The 17,403-nt window shown below is 35.3% G+C and overlaps 1 protein-coding gene across 1 annotated transcript in view; it reads right to left on the bottom strand.

Annotated features, from left to right (window-relative positions):
- LOC5566714 (zinc finger protein 184) overlaps positions 1 to 13,972 on the bottom strand; it is a 55,399-nt gene extending 41,427 nt beyond the window's left edge. Inside the window, exons 1-3 of the mRNA XM_021855646.1 lie at positions 13,840 to 13,972; positions 9,779 to 10,056; positions 9,658 to 9,717 (exon numbers count right to left, since the gene is read on the bottom strand). Of these exons, the coding sequence (XP_021711338.1) occupies positions 9,658 to 9,717; positions 9,779 to 10,040 (322 nt within the window). The 5' untranslated portion in view covers positions 10,041 to 10,056; positions 13,840 to 13,972. The remainder of the gene's footprint in view (positions 1 to 9,657; positions 9,718 to 9,778; positions 10,057 to 13,839) is intronic.
- Between the last annotated feature and the right edge of the window lie 3,431 nt (positions 13,973 to 17,403).

Below are 17,403 nucleotides of genomic sequence, written 5' to 3' on the forward strand. Positions count from 1 at the left end.
TTATCCCAGAAAACCAAATGCTGATAAATTTAATACCGCGTGGTATTCTTTACGTGGCGATTAGGATACCACATGGTTTTTGTTTCATCTGAATCCTTAAATTTTTTTTCTACATAGCTTTGAAGTTGAAAAGTGTTGCAAGTTACCCCGTTTGACGGTAGTTTTGTTAGAATTATAAACAATTAAACAGTAGTAATGAATAGCTTTTAAAATGACTTTGCAGCATAGCTGAGCCTTTCGGATCGTAAGACCGATGTATAAAAATAATTTGTTTCTAAATTGTCCGCGTGGTCTTCTAGTGCCCCTATTAGATAAGAATCAATCATAGACGTACATACCGAATGCTCGCCATGACCCTATGACCAACATTTGTATATGTATAGCCTTAGCTGATGTGGCTTTTCTAATAGGTAGTTCTTTCACTCATTGATTGTCTTCAAAACCTTGTCAAGTATAGAAAATTGATTTTATTTCATTTATTACTATATTGAAGCTACATTGTACTTATCAAGTATTAGGTATTATTTTATGTTTTTATCACTATTGTTATTATCAAGGCCAAAATTCCCAGTGAGTGAAGAATTTTATAGTACTAGAACACCATAGAAGATCGCAAAACATTACCTAATCATCGAACGGCTTTTTGTTCTATTATTTTAGGTAGATGCTATTGATCTCCCTTTGCTCCTATCCGCAACCTGGTGCACGCGCCCTGTTGGTTTTCGAAAACCTCGTAGAAGATTACAAACCGTCAATGGCATTCCCAATTACTACCCCACATTGCACATTCAAGGGTCTAATTGTGCTCCTAACCCACCCTCAGTTCGTAATCTTCTCGCCAGTTTGAAATTATATTTTCCCGAAGTGAAAGTAATTTTGATGAGTGATAGCCTAGTGCAGCCCAACTGCATAGTACAGTAGTTTAACCAGAATTTTTGGGTCAGAAGATAAAATCTAAATTTTGTAATAAAAAGGTTGCCATTGCTTTGAAATTCACCCAACATCTAATCAAAACTACTAACAACAGCGATCAATTATCAAAATTCATCGCTCCCTGGAAAATATAATCCCAAGCCCAGGGATTATGGGGAAATTGTAAAATTGCATATGAAAATAATTCAAATTATGCGGGTCATCAGTTTCGAATTATAAAGCACTGGATTCTAACTAATATTGCAATATAGAGTTAGTGATCATAACCCACATATTTTTACATAGAATTAACACAAGATCGTTCGCTTCGTGTACTTGGTGCACGCATCAAGAAAATTGCTCGCTTTTAAACCACACCACAAGCGTTATACTGACGATGACGGTACGGAGGGCACGACCGCTTTTGAATTCATTTTCTGATTGTCTTCTGATTGACCATCACAAGTACCACCGCGCTAATACTGTATGCTGGAAGCGAGGTTCTTAACCAGTATTGTACAAAAAAAAAACGCGCGGGCCCTGAGTCTCAAACTTACAGAAACTTCTTACCGTCAGCCGTGTAAAAAATCACGCCAGTACTCCACACCACAAGCGTGGTGATGTTGAAAGCGCGAAGGAAAAAAGAGAGCAAGCAAAATGGATCTCTCTCGTGGATTGATTTGTCTCTTGTCTCCCCACCGCACGCTCGCACAGATTGATGTGGCAAGACTGTGCAACGGCCAGAGTTGACGCTTTGGCTACTTACACACTGGCATTTTTAGTGCATAAAACATTCTACCACATATACAGGATTGTGTGTACGACGAAAGGCAACGCGTCTCCCGATGAGAGTGCACACGTTGGGTTTCATCGTCACAGCAGCAACGTGTAGCGTGGAACAAAGTGTTGCGTAGCATGCATCGCACTGAGCGCGTAAGGAAAATTAGGGCACAGATCTCGCGCCGCACCAAACAGCTTTTGCATTTAATTTGAATTGCAAAAATATAACAACAAATATTTTGAAAGGTGAAAATTTCGATGATCAATGATAAAGATAATTGAAATAGGCTAAATTTTATTGAGAGAATTAAAGAATCGTACTTCAATAATAGTAGAAATTGTAGGTTGTTATGATGAATGATTTGCCACCTGTGCAGTGCACATGTTGCACATGTGGACGCGACGCCTCTGAGTGCATTACTAATACTGTCTGGTCGAAATGGTTTTGAATAATTTGTCATTCAAATGCTATTCTGATTACACAGCGTTACAAAAATGACAGTTTTGCGTGTCTCAAGGATCAAATTATGTGTCTCTAGTAGTTTTGGGGTTGCTGAATCTGATGCCATTCTCAGAAATTTTCCAGCACGTCACAATTTTTAGCTACAGGTCGCCAAAGTTGTATAAAACACTGGTTTTCTTGATGTTTACATAAAATTTAAAGTATAATTTATCAATTTTTTTTGTGATCTAATCCACTAAGCATGCCAAATAGGACCTGAACTTTCAATTTGGATATAATTTGGTTGAAATTGCACGATTAAATTTACTTTAAACCGTTTTTTCAACATGCTTGCTGTCTCCATACAAAATTCTTCGTTTCTCTTTTATGGGAAAATGCAATTCTTCTTCAAATCATCAAAAAATAACTTTTCCGCATCGAAAGTATTATAAACTTTACTAATAAGCAATGTTATACACATAAAGTTTAAGTTCTGTGACAAATTAGGCAAATAAATTGCCTTACAAGTCGGCAAACTTGCATGCAAGTTGGTTAATATAGGCAATTTTTGCATTTTTAACAGCCAATATCTCAAAAACTAGACGTGTTAGGATATTCCTGAAAACGGCAATGGATTCAGCAACCCTTAATTAAGTAAATAGCGGTATTTTGAAGCTTGAGACAAAAACGTGTTCCGCAGTGTTACTATTGTCTTTTACGTAAGATTAGAGTCTTAAATGTCAAGTGTCGTCAAGTCTTAACAAAATTAGGCTGTTTAGTAGTAGTTCTAGTTAATTTCATTTTTTGTTGTTAAAAATATTTATTGGTCATTACGTTCATATATCCTTAAAGAAAAAAGTCGCTTTCCTTGGCTGTTCAACAATTTTTCGAAACTAGCAAGTGTACCCTAATGATCGATCTCAGCGTCTTACTTTCCATAGTCATTAAATGATTTTGTATAGTGAATATTGAAGAGTAAAGTTACCTTAGGCTTCAATAACAGTCTCCTACAAGATTAACTTTTCGGTGGCAAATGCAATGCTTCACAACGCCTACTTTCTACTTGTAAATTTTGCGAAAATGAAGCTGGAATTAGATTATTTATACCGCTGTTACAAAAGAGGTATTTCTTATTATGGCAATGTAAAAACCATATTAAAATAAGATTGTCGCCACTCATTTCTACTCAGTGAATCTACTAGTCATTTTCCTAAGAGTTCCTAAGTATTCCCTACGTCGTATATGATCACGATGTATTTAGCTAGCTAATAGTATGAGTGGCTACGGATCATTCTGGTTAGCAAAAGGCAAACTGAACGTCACCAATAGTATTAATGTCCACTTCGAATAGATTAATTATTTGAAATGGGCATCAATTCTATCAATGACGCAGAATGTCCGTTGGATCACATCCGAGATATTATTGCGTCTATGCAGTGCCGTAGCGTGCGGCTGGCCAGGCTGGCACCCGCCAAGGGCGCCAGCCTAAAGGGGGCGCCAAAATGCGTGAATCAGTCGGTAAAATTCTCAAAGGTGCATATTAGATTAAGGCTTATTATTAGTAACAATTCCAAACAAATAGGACATAATAAAGAAACATACAAAACACATTTTTAAAGGCATTAACAAAATATGCAATAAGTATTTCAAAAGATATTGTTCATTCCTATATATATTTTTAAAGTTTGAAGTTCAAATAAATACACGTAAATTAAGTTTGTTAATGATAAGAAACAAAGATTTGTATCATTCAGATTTGTATGTATGCTAAAAGTTAGACTGTATGTTTCGATCACTCATTTTTTTAGTGAAATTACAAGAAATATTTTCACAGAATACTGAACATGAATCTAAGATTATCCTGAGTGGGATCCACGGAATCATGGGCAGATTTTCAACAGAAAATTGGGCAAGATTCTCACAGAATCAATTAAAAGATTCTAAGCAGCAGGCTCTTGCTTTATCTTGATCGGTCTTTCTCATAATTCTAGGCGTCATTCTGATATAATGTTGCGTAATTTTTTCATAACCCTAATCATTTTGTAAACTGCTCTAGTGTTCCCAGCAAACTTCGTCTTGCCATCAAGTAGTCTGTTGAAAAACGCTATGGATCGTCCCATACAAAATGACAGTTCCGTGTACTCTTATTTTTTTAACGTTCCCGGTGAATATCCTGGGATTTTTATAGACACAAACTCGTTGGAACCCTTGACGAACAAAACGGAGAAAAAATCATTCAAATCCGTTGACCCGTTCGTAAACCATTTCGTGACATACAAAAACCATTTCTTTTTTATTTATATAGATAACCGTAAACATGTTCTACACTAGCTGAAACTCGTTTGGTTTAAAAAAATGCGGTGGAAAAGTTGAATGTAACTATTTAGACTTCTTAACCCTCTGATACCCAACCCCGCCTTTAGACGGGGTACACTTTGGAATTTTGTGTATTTTTTCGTAGCTCGGAAATCAAAATGATTTTATTTTTGGTTTATACCTTGACTCATAACACGCATAGAAGAAAAGTTTTTTATGACTTTTGAAACTTTCTTGTATTTTTAGAAATTGTTTGAAAAATTGCATTCTTATATAACCTACAAATGCCTGGGCTTCATTTAACGTGTAATATAAAAAATCGTACCTTTTATATTTTTCTACGATCAATCTATCACAAAAGAAGAGCCTGGTGGTATTAAAATCATTTCAAACCTGTTTTTCCGTTAGTTACACGAAAAATAAAATACGCTCCAAAAAAAAATTTAAAATTTAATATTTTTAAAAATACCGTAACAATTTAAATTTATATTATTGTCAAAAATCAACAACTAGAAAAGGCTTCAAGAAAAAACGAAAAAAGCTAGGGATGTTCAAAAATAAAAATTATAAAAATCAAAAACCAAAATTTAAAAATTTGCGAATAAAAATAAATAAATGCCCAAAACGTGTTTAGAACGATTTTAGATAACGAAACATTATACTTAAATCACAGAGAACAGACGTTCATCTTTACTCGTCAGCGTGTGTAAAGCATTGTACTGGTCATTTCAAAGTATGTCGTTATGCTCCTGTTACGCGGCGCTGTCGTCAGATTGAGAAGACTACAAATTTGCCGCTTTTTACACTTTGGCGCTGGTGTCGATATCAAAAATTGCCACTTGTCGCTAGCGTTGCTTTGTGTGCTGATGCATTTTGACGTTCACTAGCGACATCGTTTTGTCGAAACTAGTTAGTATGTCGTTAGGCTGTCTGCGTTGGCGGCGCTGATGGTTGATTCAAACTTTTACACATGGTTTTGATGAAATTTTGTTCGAGCCTCCATGTCTGTTCTCTGTGCTTAAATCGAAAATAAAAATTTGGGTATTAGAGGGTTAATTAACATTATTGTTAACCTTAGTAAGGACCTTGGGTCTTTTCGACCCATTTCAAAATTCAAATCAATGTAACTTTTGATTGAAATAACCATGGGGCAAGACACTTGATCTGGTATTAAAATATTAATATGTATTAATAATATTACAATTGATACTAAAGATATTATCTAGTGTGCTGGGAGTTTCCTCTATTTATATGTGTCGTGTTTGTACAAATTATGAAGTACTTCTGAGCCGATTTCACACTTAGATCTTGAAAGATCAATTGAGGGAGTAGCTTTGTAAATAGCGTGTTTCATCATTCCTCAAAAAACGTGTAAAAATTGCATGATGGATGTGGATTAAATAAAATGCAATGTCCAAATATGTCCTAAAAAACCTTAGTTCTTTCATGGATGGAAACAAGGGACACTTAAACATGCGTAAGGAGCAGAGTATCCACCCACTTGTTTTATTTCACTGGTTGCCTTCTCTTCCACCTTCCAAACTGCAAAATGCCCATATAAATGATGCAGTTGTTCCACATCAAGCTATGCCTTTTTCATAGGAGCAAACAGCCTCAGATCATTTTCGATTTGGAAAACATCAGTTTCTTGGATTTCCCCAAGAGCACAGCATGAACAATATCCTTGAAGATCAAGGATGTTCACAATATGTTTCGGCAACAGACCTACCGCTGCTTGGATTCGCTCCCAGAAAGCTCACCGTGTTTGAGTTCATCATGTATGTTGATATCTTGAAACGTCAGATGTCTTTGATTCTTTAAAGAAAAGTCACAGCCACTTCGATGTGTTTCGAAAATATTAATGGATTAATATATATTAATTGATATTAACAGATATTAATACCAATATTATTAAGTGTCCTGCCCCATGGAAATAACCTAGCAGTTTGAAACTTTCTGACAATTATTTTTTTTGTGGAAAATTTTGTTTAAGCGGAAACAAAAGTTTTGAATGACCCCTAGGGGAGCTTCCATAAAAAAAGTTACATATTGTGACTTAGAGTCGTTTTCGACCCAAAAATTCGAACAGTTCGCAAAAATCAGTGTGTTGACCGAATTTAGTTCTATTGGGCTTAAATGAAGGGCACACATGTCTAGTTTCAGAAACCCTCCCGGAGATCCGGATTTGGTCACTGTGGCCACCGGGAACCTGCTACATCTGAAAAAAGTCCCTTTAGAGACCTTTACTTTGATGACCTGTAGTTTCGTAACTGAACAAGTAATCTGAATCGTCCTGATATTGTTGAATAGGTATTCACGTAGACTGTGAATAGAGATTATCAAATCACTTAAGGACTGTTCATTTTATAAAGTGGACACCTTGTGCATGCTGTATCTTTTTAATTTATCAATGAAATTTCAATCGGTTTTTTGCACATTGTTCGACTAGTATTGTACAATGTTGTGATAATAAAAATTCACCAAAATAATAAAATTTCACACAAATATGGAACAACGATTAGAAAAAAACGATCAATTTTTGGAGTTTATCAAAATCAAAGATTTTTAGTAATTGGTTGGAAAATTCGATAATTTATAGTTTTTATTTTCAAAAAAGGGTTGTTCTTCGAAAGCATCATCAATCAGAAGCCTGATGGAATAAATCAAGTTATTTTTGGAGCAACTATTTTACAGATATAATACAATCATTGTTCCCGTATATTTTTAAAGAAAAAATATTTTGAATTTGAAGGGAATTGATATGAGTAGAATTTTTTGGTTAAAAGTACATCCTGACGGAAGTGCTAATATAGTATTAATATGAAAAATAACTTACACCTTCATAGAGTTACTTTTTAAGTCCCCAGGCGTTTTGTTAGGGACTAATGAAGGTTAATATTTGATCACCTTTCAAGAAGTTTGCATGATTGACATTTTCCATGTTCACCTTCTCTTCCACCGTTAAGGTTCTTGGAAAAAAACTTTAGATTTTTTGTTAATATTTCCATTTTTCGATATCTCACTGTGAAGAATGCTTTCAATTTGAATGGTAACAGCAATTCCTTGAAAGTAAATTGAAAACTCTTCGATATATTTCTAATATTTTTTATTGATTAACAAACAGCAGTTTTGCAATAAAGCTTTTAAATAATGTCTTGACTAAATCTACGCAAAATTCCAAATAAAAATATTTCCTTTCAAATCCTAGAGAATTTTCTTTGCTTTCTCTATGAATTTCCTGAAAAATGATATTTCTATAAATGTCCAAAGAATCTAAACCATCCTTTCATATCTCAGAAAATATAACAATTTTTCCTTTACGGTTACTATTATGAGGTTGGCTTTTGTTTAAGAATCATAATTTTGTAAAGGATTGCTATGGCTTTCGAGTTGTATTTCTGGCATAAGCTTTAAAATTCTTTCCAGTTATTCAGAGCGAAAAGTTTTAAAACTCTGCTTGAAAGCAAATGGTCCGACATGTAAAGGAGAATTTCTTTAAAAATTTGCATTTCACCAAAATTTACAAATTTTGTTTGAATCATCTAGTAGAAACTGTACATTTGCTTTATATTTCTTCGGAATTTGTCAATGCATTTTTCAGATATTATTCAAAAGTACTCAGAAAATTTTCATTAAAAAATAAAAGAATACTCATATTTTCTTGCAGGAGATTTAGTCAATAATTTAATATGTTCTGATCTTAAGGAAATAATATAACCTTTTATGACACTTTTGACGATTTTCATAAAAATTCTCGTAGAAATCGCTCAGATTTTTTTTCTGCTGAGCTTTGATTAAGGGGCGCTGAAATGGAGGTTCGCCAAGGGCGCCATGAAGCCACGCTACGGCTCTGCGTCTATGCCATATGAATTATGACGCGGCTTTAAGCAAAAAATGCCAAAATGTGATACCACCACTACAGGTTACGCCTTTGGTTTCCATCATATGGGCTAATGGATTATGCCCTCCCATCGCGGCAAGGTCGCATAACCAAGGGGAGGGCAATTCTTGCCAGATGTATTGTTAGAATGATAATTACTTTAGAATCTGCCAATATTCAACATTTACTTGTTTTGGGGCAAACGCGTGATCTCCTTCTGAGATATACTGAAAAAAAAAATTATTTCAATCACAAATTTTCCCTTCTCTCGATAATAGACGATGTTTTTTATGTACACTTCCAAAGTTAGAATTCATATTAAACCGTTGAAAAGTTTTGCCACAAATATTTTTTTTAAAGATGTGTTGTTTATTTGAGCCATGCTGTGAATTTTTTTTTTTTGGTAAGAGCCTTAAACATTTTAAAAGAAAAATAATCTGCTCTCGTATATAGGCTATTTTTGCATTAGGTCGCATTGATAGATCTTTGGATTAGAGCTTTTGATGTTTTGCAAAATAAATTCCATTCTTTTATCAAGTAATTTTCATCGAGTGTTACGTCCAAACTGGGACTGAGCTTGATCTGCAGCGAAATATACTATGAGCGTTACCTTGATGAATAACTGCGAACTTTCTTTGCCAATTTACTGTTTTCCAGTATGTATATCGCAGCAAGCTCAAAGATACCCTATGTTCTGACATGTAGAGACCCGTTACGAGTTTTGTTTAGTAATGTTCTCTAATGTTAAAACAATTTTTGAAATTCTTAGCTTGGAAAATCTCTGAACGAACACCACGCTTCTTTAGAACCTACTAACATTTTTTGCTATGGGCTGGTGGTGTAGATCTCAATAAAAGCTAAAAAAATATCGACATATTTATTTTAAGTTAATCATTATGCCAAACGTCCATTATGCCAAACGACTTTATGCCAAACGGCTCTATGCCAAACGGAGTACAATCCCACTTTTTAAATTGCATTTAGGTCCCATAACAACTGTGCAAAATTTCAGCTCAGCAATAAAAACTATCATTGGAAGATGTCTATCTTCCAATGATAGTTTTGCTTTTTCTACTCTTCATCGTATTATTGTTAAATAACGTGTAAATCCATTCGTTTGCTAAACAACAAGCTACATACTTGGTTACGAATAGCTTTTAGGGCGAGATCATAAATTAAACGAGAATTCAGGTATTTATTTAAAAATTTTCTTCAAGCATATGGCGCACCGCCGATGTATCAATTGGCGTCGGCGTGACGTGAAACGGTGCGGTGGCGCAGGTCTATGTTCTACTCATTTTACGGTTATTTTATGATTTATACTTACCTACGATACCGTTTGCTTCTCTACAACTTGGGTTATTCGTTTGCTTCAACGTGGGGATGGCTAAATATGTTTGTTAATCAGTAAATATGCATCTTTTATTGATATAAATTATTTATCTCACCTTTTGGAAGCAATTGATGTCGCATTTTGGCTCCTATAGTTTCGTGCCGATAACGAAACCCTTCGTCGTAGCTGCTGCTGGTGAAGTGACTCGAACAAATGGCCTGGTTCTGCTGTGGTGACCAACCATCATGTTGGCCACAGAACGCGACCCACGATTGGCGTCGCTCTCCATCTTTTGGAAATCGATGGAACACAATTCCACGGGTTTTTGAGTTCGTAATCGTATTCCCGCAATACTTCACTGCACAAAATGATGGCATCTGAAATACAGTTTACCTACAGAAAAAAAAACTAAACTTTATTCCACTTTATTATTATTTATCCAGTGAAGGTACTATTGAGTCACACGCAGCAATTTTCAATAACACAAACATCTCTATGGATACGCTAGAAACCATCGGTGGAGAAAATACATAAAGGCATTCATTTATTTCATAACGCTGAAAATGACCATTTTTGACACCCACCCACCTCTTCATAACGCTTTTTGTATGAACATTCTACAACTTTTGTATGAGCCGTAACATCGTGATGGCACCCACCCACCCCCTTCAGCGTTAATTTGTGAATAAGACCAAACATATTGGCCAGCTCGCCGACTCGCCAGCTGTCACTTTTCACCCCCTCGCAGCTGACCACACCTCGCACCCACTGACTGCTTAGATTGCTGAACCTCCCTTCAATAAATCTTGGTTTGACCAGCCTAAAGAAACTATAAGCAAAGAAGCAAAATGTTCCAATTGGAATTCCAAGTTTACTGTCAATGTCATTCCAATCGAGCAGGAGACTTGTCAAAAACTTTTTTACACAAGCTGAAAACGGCTCACACAAAAATGTTGCCGTCCACGACAATTTTGCTTCTTCTGAAGTAGCATATTTTCTGAACACATGAGTGTCGGTTGCAATTTTCATGCTTTGCATAAAGAATGCTCTTATCATTACATTGGTTTTCCACACATTCAGTCAATTTTTCATTCGTTACCCAAACCTGTGAAAATTCAACACATAAAACCTGTGACTCACTTTTAGCGTGGGATTCAACATTGACAGTGCTGCGTAATAGATTTGGCATAGTTGCTAGCTGATTTATTTTGAATATGATCAGATTTCGTCTCTTTATAATTTAGACTCTTTAGACCAGCCGAATCTAATAATTTACAGAAACGAAAAAAATGTGAATTTTCAACCGAGGGTGGAGGGCGGCTGTCAAATGGGAGTAAAATTAAAAAGCCGCCAACCTAAATCCAGAACCAGTTTTAAGGCTTAACGCGGAATAGTAAAAAATATTATTCGCAGGATTACAGGTAATAAATGCGCTTAAAGGATATTGTTTGCAAGCAGTTATTTGCTACGTGCTACTACAGTGCGCTGTTGGGAATTTAATCCGAAAATTCTACTGAATTCTCAAAATGGATGTTTTCAACAAAATTGATTACGCCTTCACCATTGTTTGGTCGTAATTTTGTATGGTTGTTTAAATTTTAGAACTTAAGATTTTAGAACCAGCTACACGTTGGGGTAGCAATGGTCTTATCCACAGATGTACTAAATTAACTCCGTCTGAGAATTGTGACACTTGAGCGGGGCACGCTCCCGTATGATCACCACGTGATCTGGACCCGCTCTAGTGTCAAATTTCTTGAATCGAGTGAATTTAGTACACCGGTGGATAAGTCCATAAAGAGCCGCCAGTACCACCCTTGTTTTGTCAACACGTCCGTTCGCGTGCGCTGTCTACTGCAATCAGTTGAATTGTCAGTGAATTGTCTCTCATAAAATCGGTATTGAAATCTCCTACAGATAAAATTTCGTCATACTGCAAGGAATGATCACATAATAGATTGAAAATGACTTTTGAACAATCTATCCGAAGTGAACAGTAAAATATACCAACTCAGAAGACAATTCCGGCATTGAAAGAGGAATAAGAAGGAATTTTATACATCCTCATCAAGAAACTTCCAGAGAGTAGCTTATCATTCTTGGTTGACATATTTAACAAATGTTTTCAGTTGGCATATTTTCCTGACAAATAGAAAAATACCAAGGTTGTACTAATTTAAAAACCGAACAAAAATCCTGCAGAAGCTTCTATCGTCCGATTCAGCTTGTTTTCCTCCATCAGTAAACTTTTTGAGAAGATCATTTTGAACAAAATGATGGTCCACATCAATGAAAATTCAATTTTTGCCATTGAACAGTTCTGATTCTGACATGGACACTCGACCACTCATCAACTATTATGTGTAACGAATTTGATTCGATCCAACAAATCTGACCACTATTCTACTGGTCTTGCTCTTCTAGACAAAGGAAAAGCATTCGACAGTGTTTAGCATGAAGACTTGATTGTAAAATTAAAAAAAACTTCAATTTTCCAAAACACATTGTTGAATAATTTAAAGATATCTGTCAAGTCGTACACTTCAGGTTGATTATCAGAACTCCAAGTCTGGAAAACAATCTATAAGAGCTGGTGTTTCTCAAGGCAGAATTCTGGGACCGATATTATACAATATTTTCACATCTGACTTACCTGAGTTACATCAGGGATGTCAACAATCTTTGTTTGCGGATGATACAGCCATTTCCGCCAAAGGATGAAGCCTGCGTGTCATCTGTAGTAGATTGCAAAAAAGTTCTTTTTTTCTTCATACTTGCAAAAATGGAAGATTTCTCCTAATGCTTCCAAAACTCAACTAATAATATTCCCACATAAACCAAAAGCTCTTTATTTGAAACCTTCAAGTAGACATGTTGTCACGATGAGAGGCGTTCCAATAAATTGGTCAGATGGAGTTAAGTATCTAGGGCTCATGCTAGATAAGAATTTAACTTTCAAAAATGACATTGAGGGCATTCAAGCCAAATGTAACAAATATGTAAAATGGCTCTATCCCCTTAATAATAGAAAATCAAAACTTTGTCTTAAGAACAAGCTTTTCAAACAAATTTTCAGGCCAGCCTTGTTGTATGCTGTACCAATATGGACTAGCTGATGTAATACCAGGAAGAAAGCTCTGCAGAGGATTCAAAATTAAATTTTGAAAATGATCTGAAGCTTCCTTCCTGGTATAGTACTAATGAGTTACATAGAATATCCAATGTTGAAACATTGGAACAAATGTCAAATAAAATCATTAATAATTTCAGGCAAAAATCGTTACAATCTTCTATTGCCACGATTAATGCGTTATATGTTTAGGTTAAGTTAGGTTAAATAAATTGAAAAGGGTTTTTTTTCTCTTATAAACAGGTGAAATCAACTCACCTGTAAAAAATCTGAACGGATACGGCAAATGAAATGTAATATGTTGTTAACAAAATTTGTTTTACCAAATTAGGATGATAGTGTTGTCAACACAGAACACCTAGATATAAGAAATGAATGTAATATTTGGAATGATACTAATAAAGAAATTAAAAAAAGCATAGCACGTGTTGATTAGACATTGTTGAATACAAGCTCAAGCATGATCAATATTCAGCTACAAGAGATTTATATATCTTCAAAAAAACTTGCTATCTTTTATTGCGATTTATATGTTTAGATTAAGTTATTTGAAACAAATTTGTTTCTCTTAAAATCAGATAAATTCGACTCAACTGTAAAAGTTCTGAACTGCTACGGCAAAAAAAATGTAATATGATGTAACAAAATGTTAATATTCAAAAGCTTAATTTAGTTTTACCAAAACATGTCTAACACAGAACACCTAGATATAAGAAATGAATGTAATGTTTAAAATGATACTTATAAGGAATGAAAAATAAACAAAATAAATACATTCATTCTAAAGATCCTGTGCAGAAATCTTTTCGTAATTTGATTCCCCTGCAGAGTTACAGTTTTATCTAGAAAAGGGGATCAACAGTAACTGTTATGTTGAGGCTTGATTTAAAATACCTTGACAAAGGTTATTGTGAATAAGTGGTGCTTTACCCTATCAGTGTTTACGCATTTTGCGAGAAAACGGGAAAAAAAAATGCGAATACCTTTAGACGAACAAAATCCATTCTAATGCTTATATTAAGTATAATGAATCAATGATCACTTACCGCTCTAGGATCGCAAATAGTTTCGCAGGCGTATTATCTAAGCTTTAACTCTTTATTAGATCACAAATTTTCACGAAGCTTTTCCAATGAACAGACAGAATGCAACTAAACAAACCGAAACCATCACAAACTTGTACACGGTAAGTAAAATTTACCCAAAATGATACGCAGTGGGTGTCTTTCAAGCTGTCAGATTCGGTCTAATTTAACCCACCGAAAGCGGTGGGAACAATCTTTGGTAGCAGGGTAAGTTTAATAATAGTGGTCCCGTGTAGTACCAGAGGCTGATTCAACACATACAGTAAGCGCTGCTTTTAACACGCGTATCATTTATGCCCAGTTTTAGCACATTTACTTGACTTTTTTTCATGGACATAGGTTGCATCCTCTGAGTTAATTGTATGCAGAGGATTTATTTTTCGCATAATTCATTACTATAATTAATATGTATATAACGCTCAGAAACAATGAGTTACACACATGGTTATCAATGGCTTTTAGGGCGAGATCAGAAGTTATGCGGTAAACTTAAGCGCTCGCACCGGCAATTTTCAGCAGACCAGAAATACGCTTGATTTTACCATGTTTACCATGTAAACATAGTAAATTTGTCTGAATGGTAGTTTCAAGAATGGGCATAGTCAGCTAAAATAGTTATTTTTACCACAGAATTTTTTCCCGTGTATATGTTTTTTATATATATAGAGCTTAGTGACATTTGAACACACGTAGACTAGCATACGCTCGTCATACACAGTTTGTTTTTGTTTTCCTCAAAGAAACTTGCACACGCTTTCCAGACTCATCAAAATGCATTTGGAAATATTACCCAATTCTCGCATAACTTCTGATCTCGCCCTAAAAGCCATTGGTAACCATGTGTGTAGCTCATTGGGCCGTATGAATAAAATGTAGTAAAGTTGAGTTTACTACATTCTCGGTAGTAAACGCTATATGTGGAAAACGAGTGGAACATGTTTGTGTCATTTTCCTTTCTACACCTTTCGAACATACTACAAACAACGCATTGCTATGAATAAAGGTAGCATTTACTACAAAGCTACTGGTAGTTAGCTTCAGAGGTTGCTACACATGCTTTGAGTTTGCGGAATTGAATGGAATAATTTACTTTTGAGTAAAAATCATGGGAAAACGATATGAGTTTTGATATATCGGAAGGTATTTTGAGTTTTGCAAAGGAATTCTGAGGTTACGAAAACTTTCGCTCCGCCAATTCTGAGATTCCGGTAAGATTACCGGCAGTAGTAATTTGTAATATCCGTGTGAATTCTGGCATTACGATAATTATGTTATTTTCTAGGAATTTTAGGATGTCGGTAGGAATTCAGATATTGATAAAGTAATTCTGAATTTTACGCGTTAATTCTGACATCTCAGATTTCCTTTTGAATTCCGGAATTCCTGTAGGAACTTTGCGATTCCGATAGGGATGTCGGATTTTTTATGATAATTCTGAAAATTTAAATGCCATTTTAGGAATATTGCGGAAATATTAGGAATCTGGCAAAAACTCTAGAATTGGGGTGGGAATGGGATTCCGAATATTAATCTCTTGGAATTCTGTGGGTATCTTTGAGACGATATTTCTGTAAGAATCTATGAGATTGCGGTGGGATTCCTGCGAATTATTGTGTGAATATTTGTAATTCCGAAAATTAATCTTTGTAATTAGGCTGATACAAATATTAAATTTCTTTTATGTCCGAGACCACTTGGAAGGTACGAGGGGGGGGGGGGATAAAAATGAATAAGGAACAAAAAAATAAAAATGAAAAAAAAGTTATTTTTTCGAATTTTTATTTTTAACGATAATTATTAAACTTTTTTCGAACCTCCTCTGGATCATTATTTTACTTGTTTTTTACTTTCAAAAATGGAAAAAACCTAACTAATATCAAAAAATGATGAATCTTTTTTTTCTCCCCTTCAAAATTTTCGGATTTTTGAAGGGGGGGGGGGGTGACATAAAAGAAAATTAATATTTGTATCAGCCTTATTGTAAAAACCTTTAAGATTCCGTTGATCTCCAGTTCCGTTGGAATTTCAAAGTAAAGCTTTAATATAAACGTTTTGAATGTCGGTAAATATTTTATAGATTTCAATGGGATTTTTTGTGGAATCGTTAAGAATTTTAATAATTTCAAAGGGAACCCTGGTGTTTTAGGGGAGATCCTCATTGAACTCTAACGACTACCAATGGAATCACTACAATTCTCATAAAAATCTCTACATTCTATGTTCTAGACATTCCAAGGATACTATCAGAAACCCCACCAAAATAACGAGAATATCACAGAAACACTTAGAACATCGGAATTCAACATGCTGCATCAAATCATCAAAATTCTACCGCAATTTCACCAGAATCTCAGTACTGGTGCTAGAAAATATGTGGTTCCTAATTTGATAGCTGTAATCTCAAGATCTCTTCATAAATGTTAAGCTAAAAATCATCGGCGTTGGCGAAGGCCGAAAACCACCCAGAAAATTCTTTGATGTACCATCATCATAAAATCATAGACATAGAGAGAATACCAGATTAATCGCAAAATTACACTACAAATCTTGTCAAATAACAGCACCTTCATGATTTGTGCAAATTGTCGCGTAATCGATTAGATTCTATGCATTTTCTTCATGATTGTATTAATTTTAAGCGTCACTCTGAATAGATTATTCTTTACGTGTAGGATCACTCTGCACTCTGAATGGAAATTTATTAACGTGCAGCTTCAGTCACTGCTCATGTTCGAAAGTAGTAAGTACTACATGTTCGAAAAGTTTTTTATTCATTCCAAAAGTGTAGTAAACTTTGTGGATTTTTTTTTTTGAGTAGATGCTACATGTAGTAAAGTTCAAAGTTTTTTATTCATATCACCCCTGAGCATTTGTATGGATTTTCATGTTATTTCACAACGCTATGGCGAAGAAAGTGTAATGGCATGAGCCATGCGGTAAAATCGCTGGAAGGGTTCTCAGCCTTAAGCTGAGTACACTGGGGATGGTACACAAATTATGTCACGCTCAATTTCAACTTTTTCGACCCCCTCCCTCCCCTTTGTCACACTTTTTGTATGAGTCCTCCGAAAATTTTGTAAGGCTTGTCACGCTTGGCTCGACCCCCTCCCCCCCTTGGAGCGTGACGTAATTTGTGCATGACCCCCTGAGTGTAAAGTAGGGTCTTGTGAGGAAATGATCAGAAGAATAAACTGTGTTATTTTACTGCGAACTGAAACACACGTCTTTACCAGTTAATACCGAAAGTCTTTAAACCCGGTCTTCCACATATTACAGTGGCGACGAGGTGAATTTTGTTTTCCGACACTCCGTGCATTTCACGACCACTGGCGCTTGTGCTTTTGGCGTGGATTTTTCGGCGTAAGTTGGATTTTGGTGAAAAATCTAAAACCGTGAAAACCAAAAGGTTTTCTTTTCTATTATTCAGCACTCTTTTCGGTGCTGAAAAGTAGCACTTTTCAGTACTGTTTTGGTAGGCGTCAACCGAACAACCCAGTGTCCTAGTCTCTTCATGCCATGCTTATT

Source organism: Aedes aegypti, chromosome 3, assembly GCF_002204515.2.
Source record: "Aedes aegypti strain LVP_AGWG chromosome 3, AaegL5.0 Primary Assembly, whole genome shotgun sequence".
NCBI classification, from domain to species: Eukaryota; Metazoa; Arthropoda; class Insecta; order Diptera; family Culicidae; genus Aedes; species Aedes aegypti.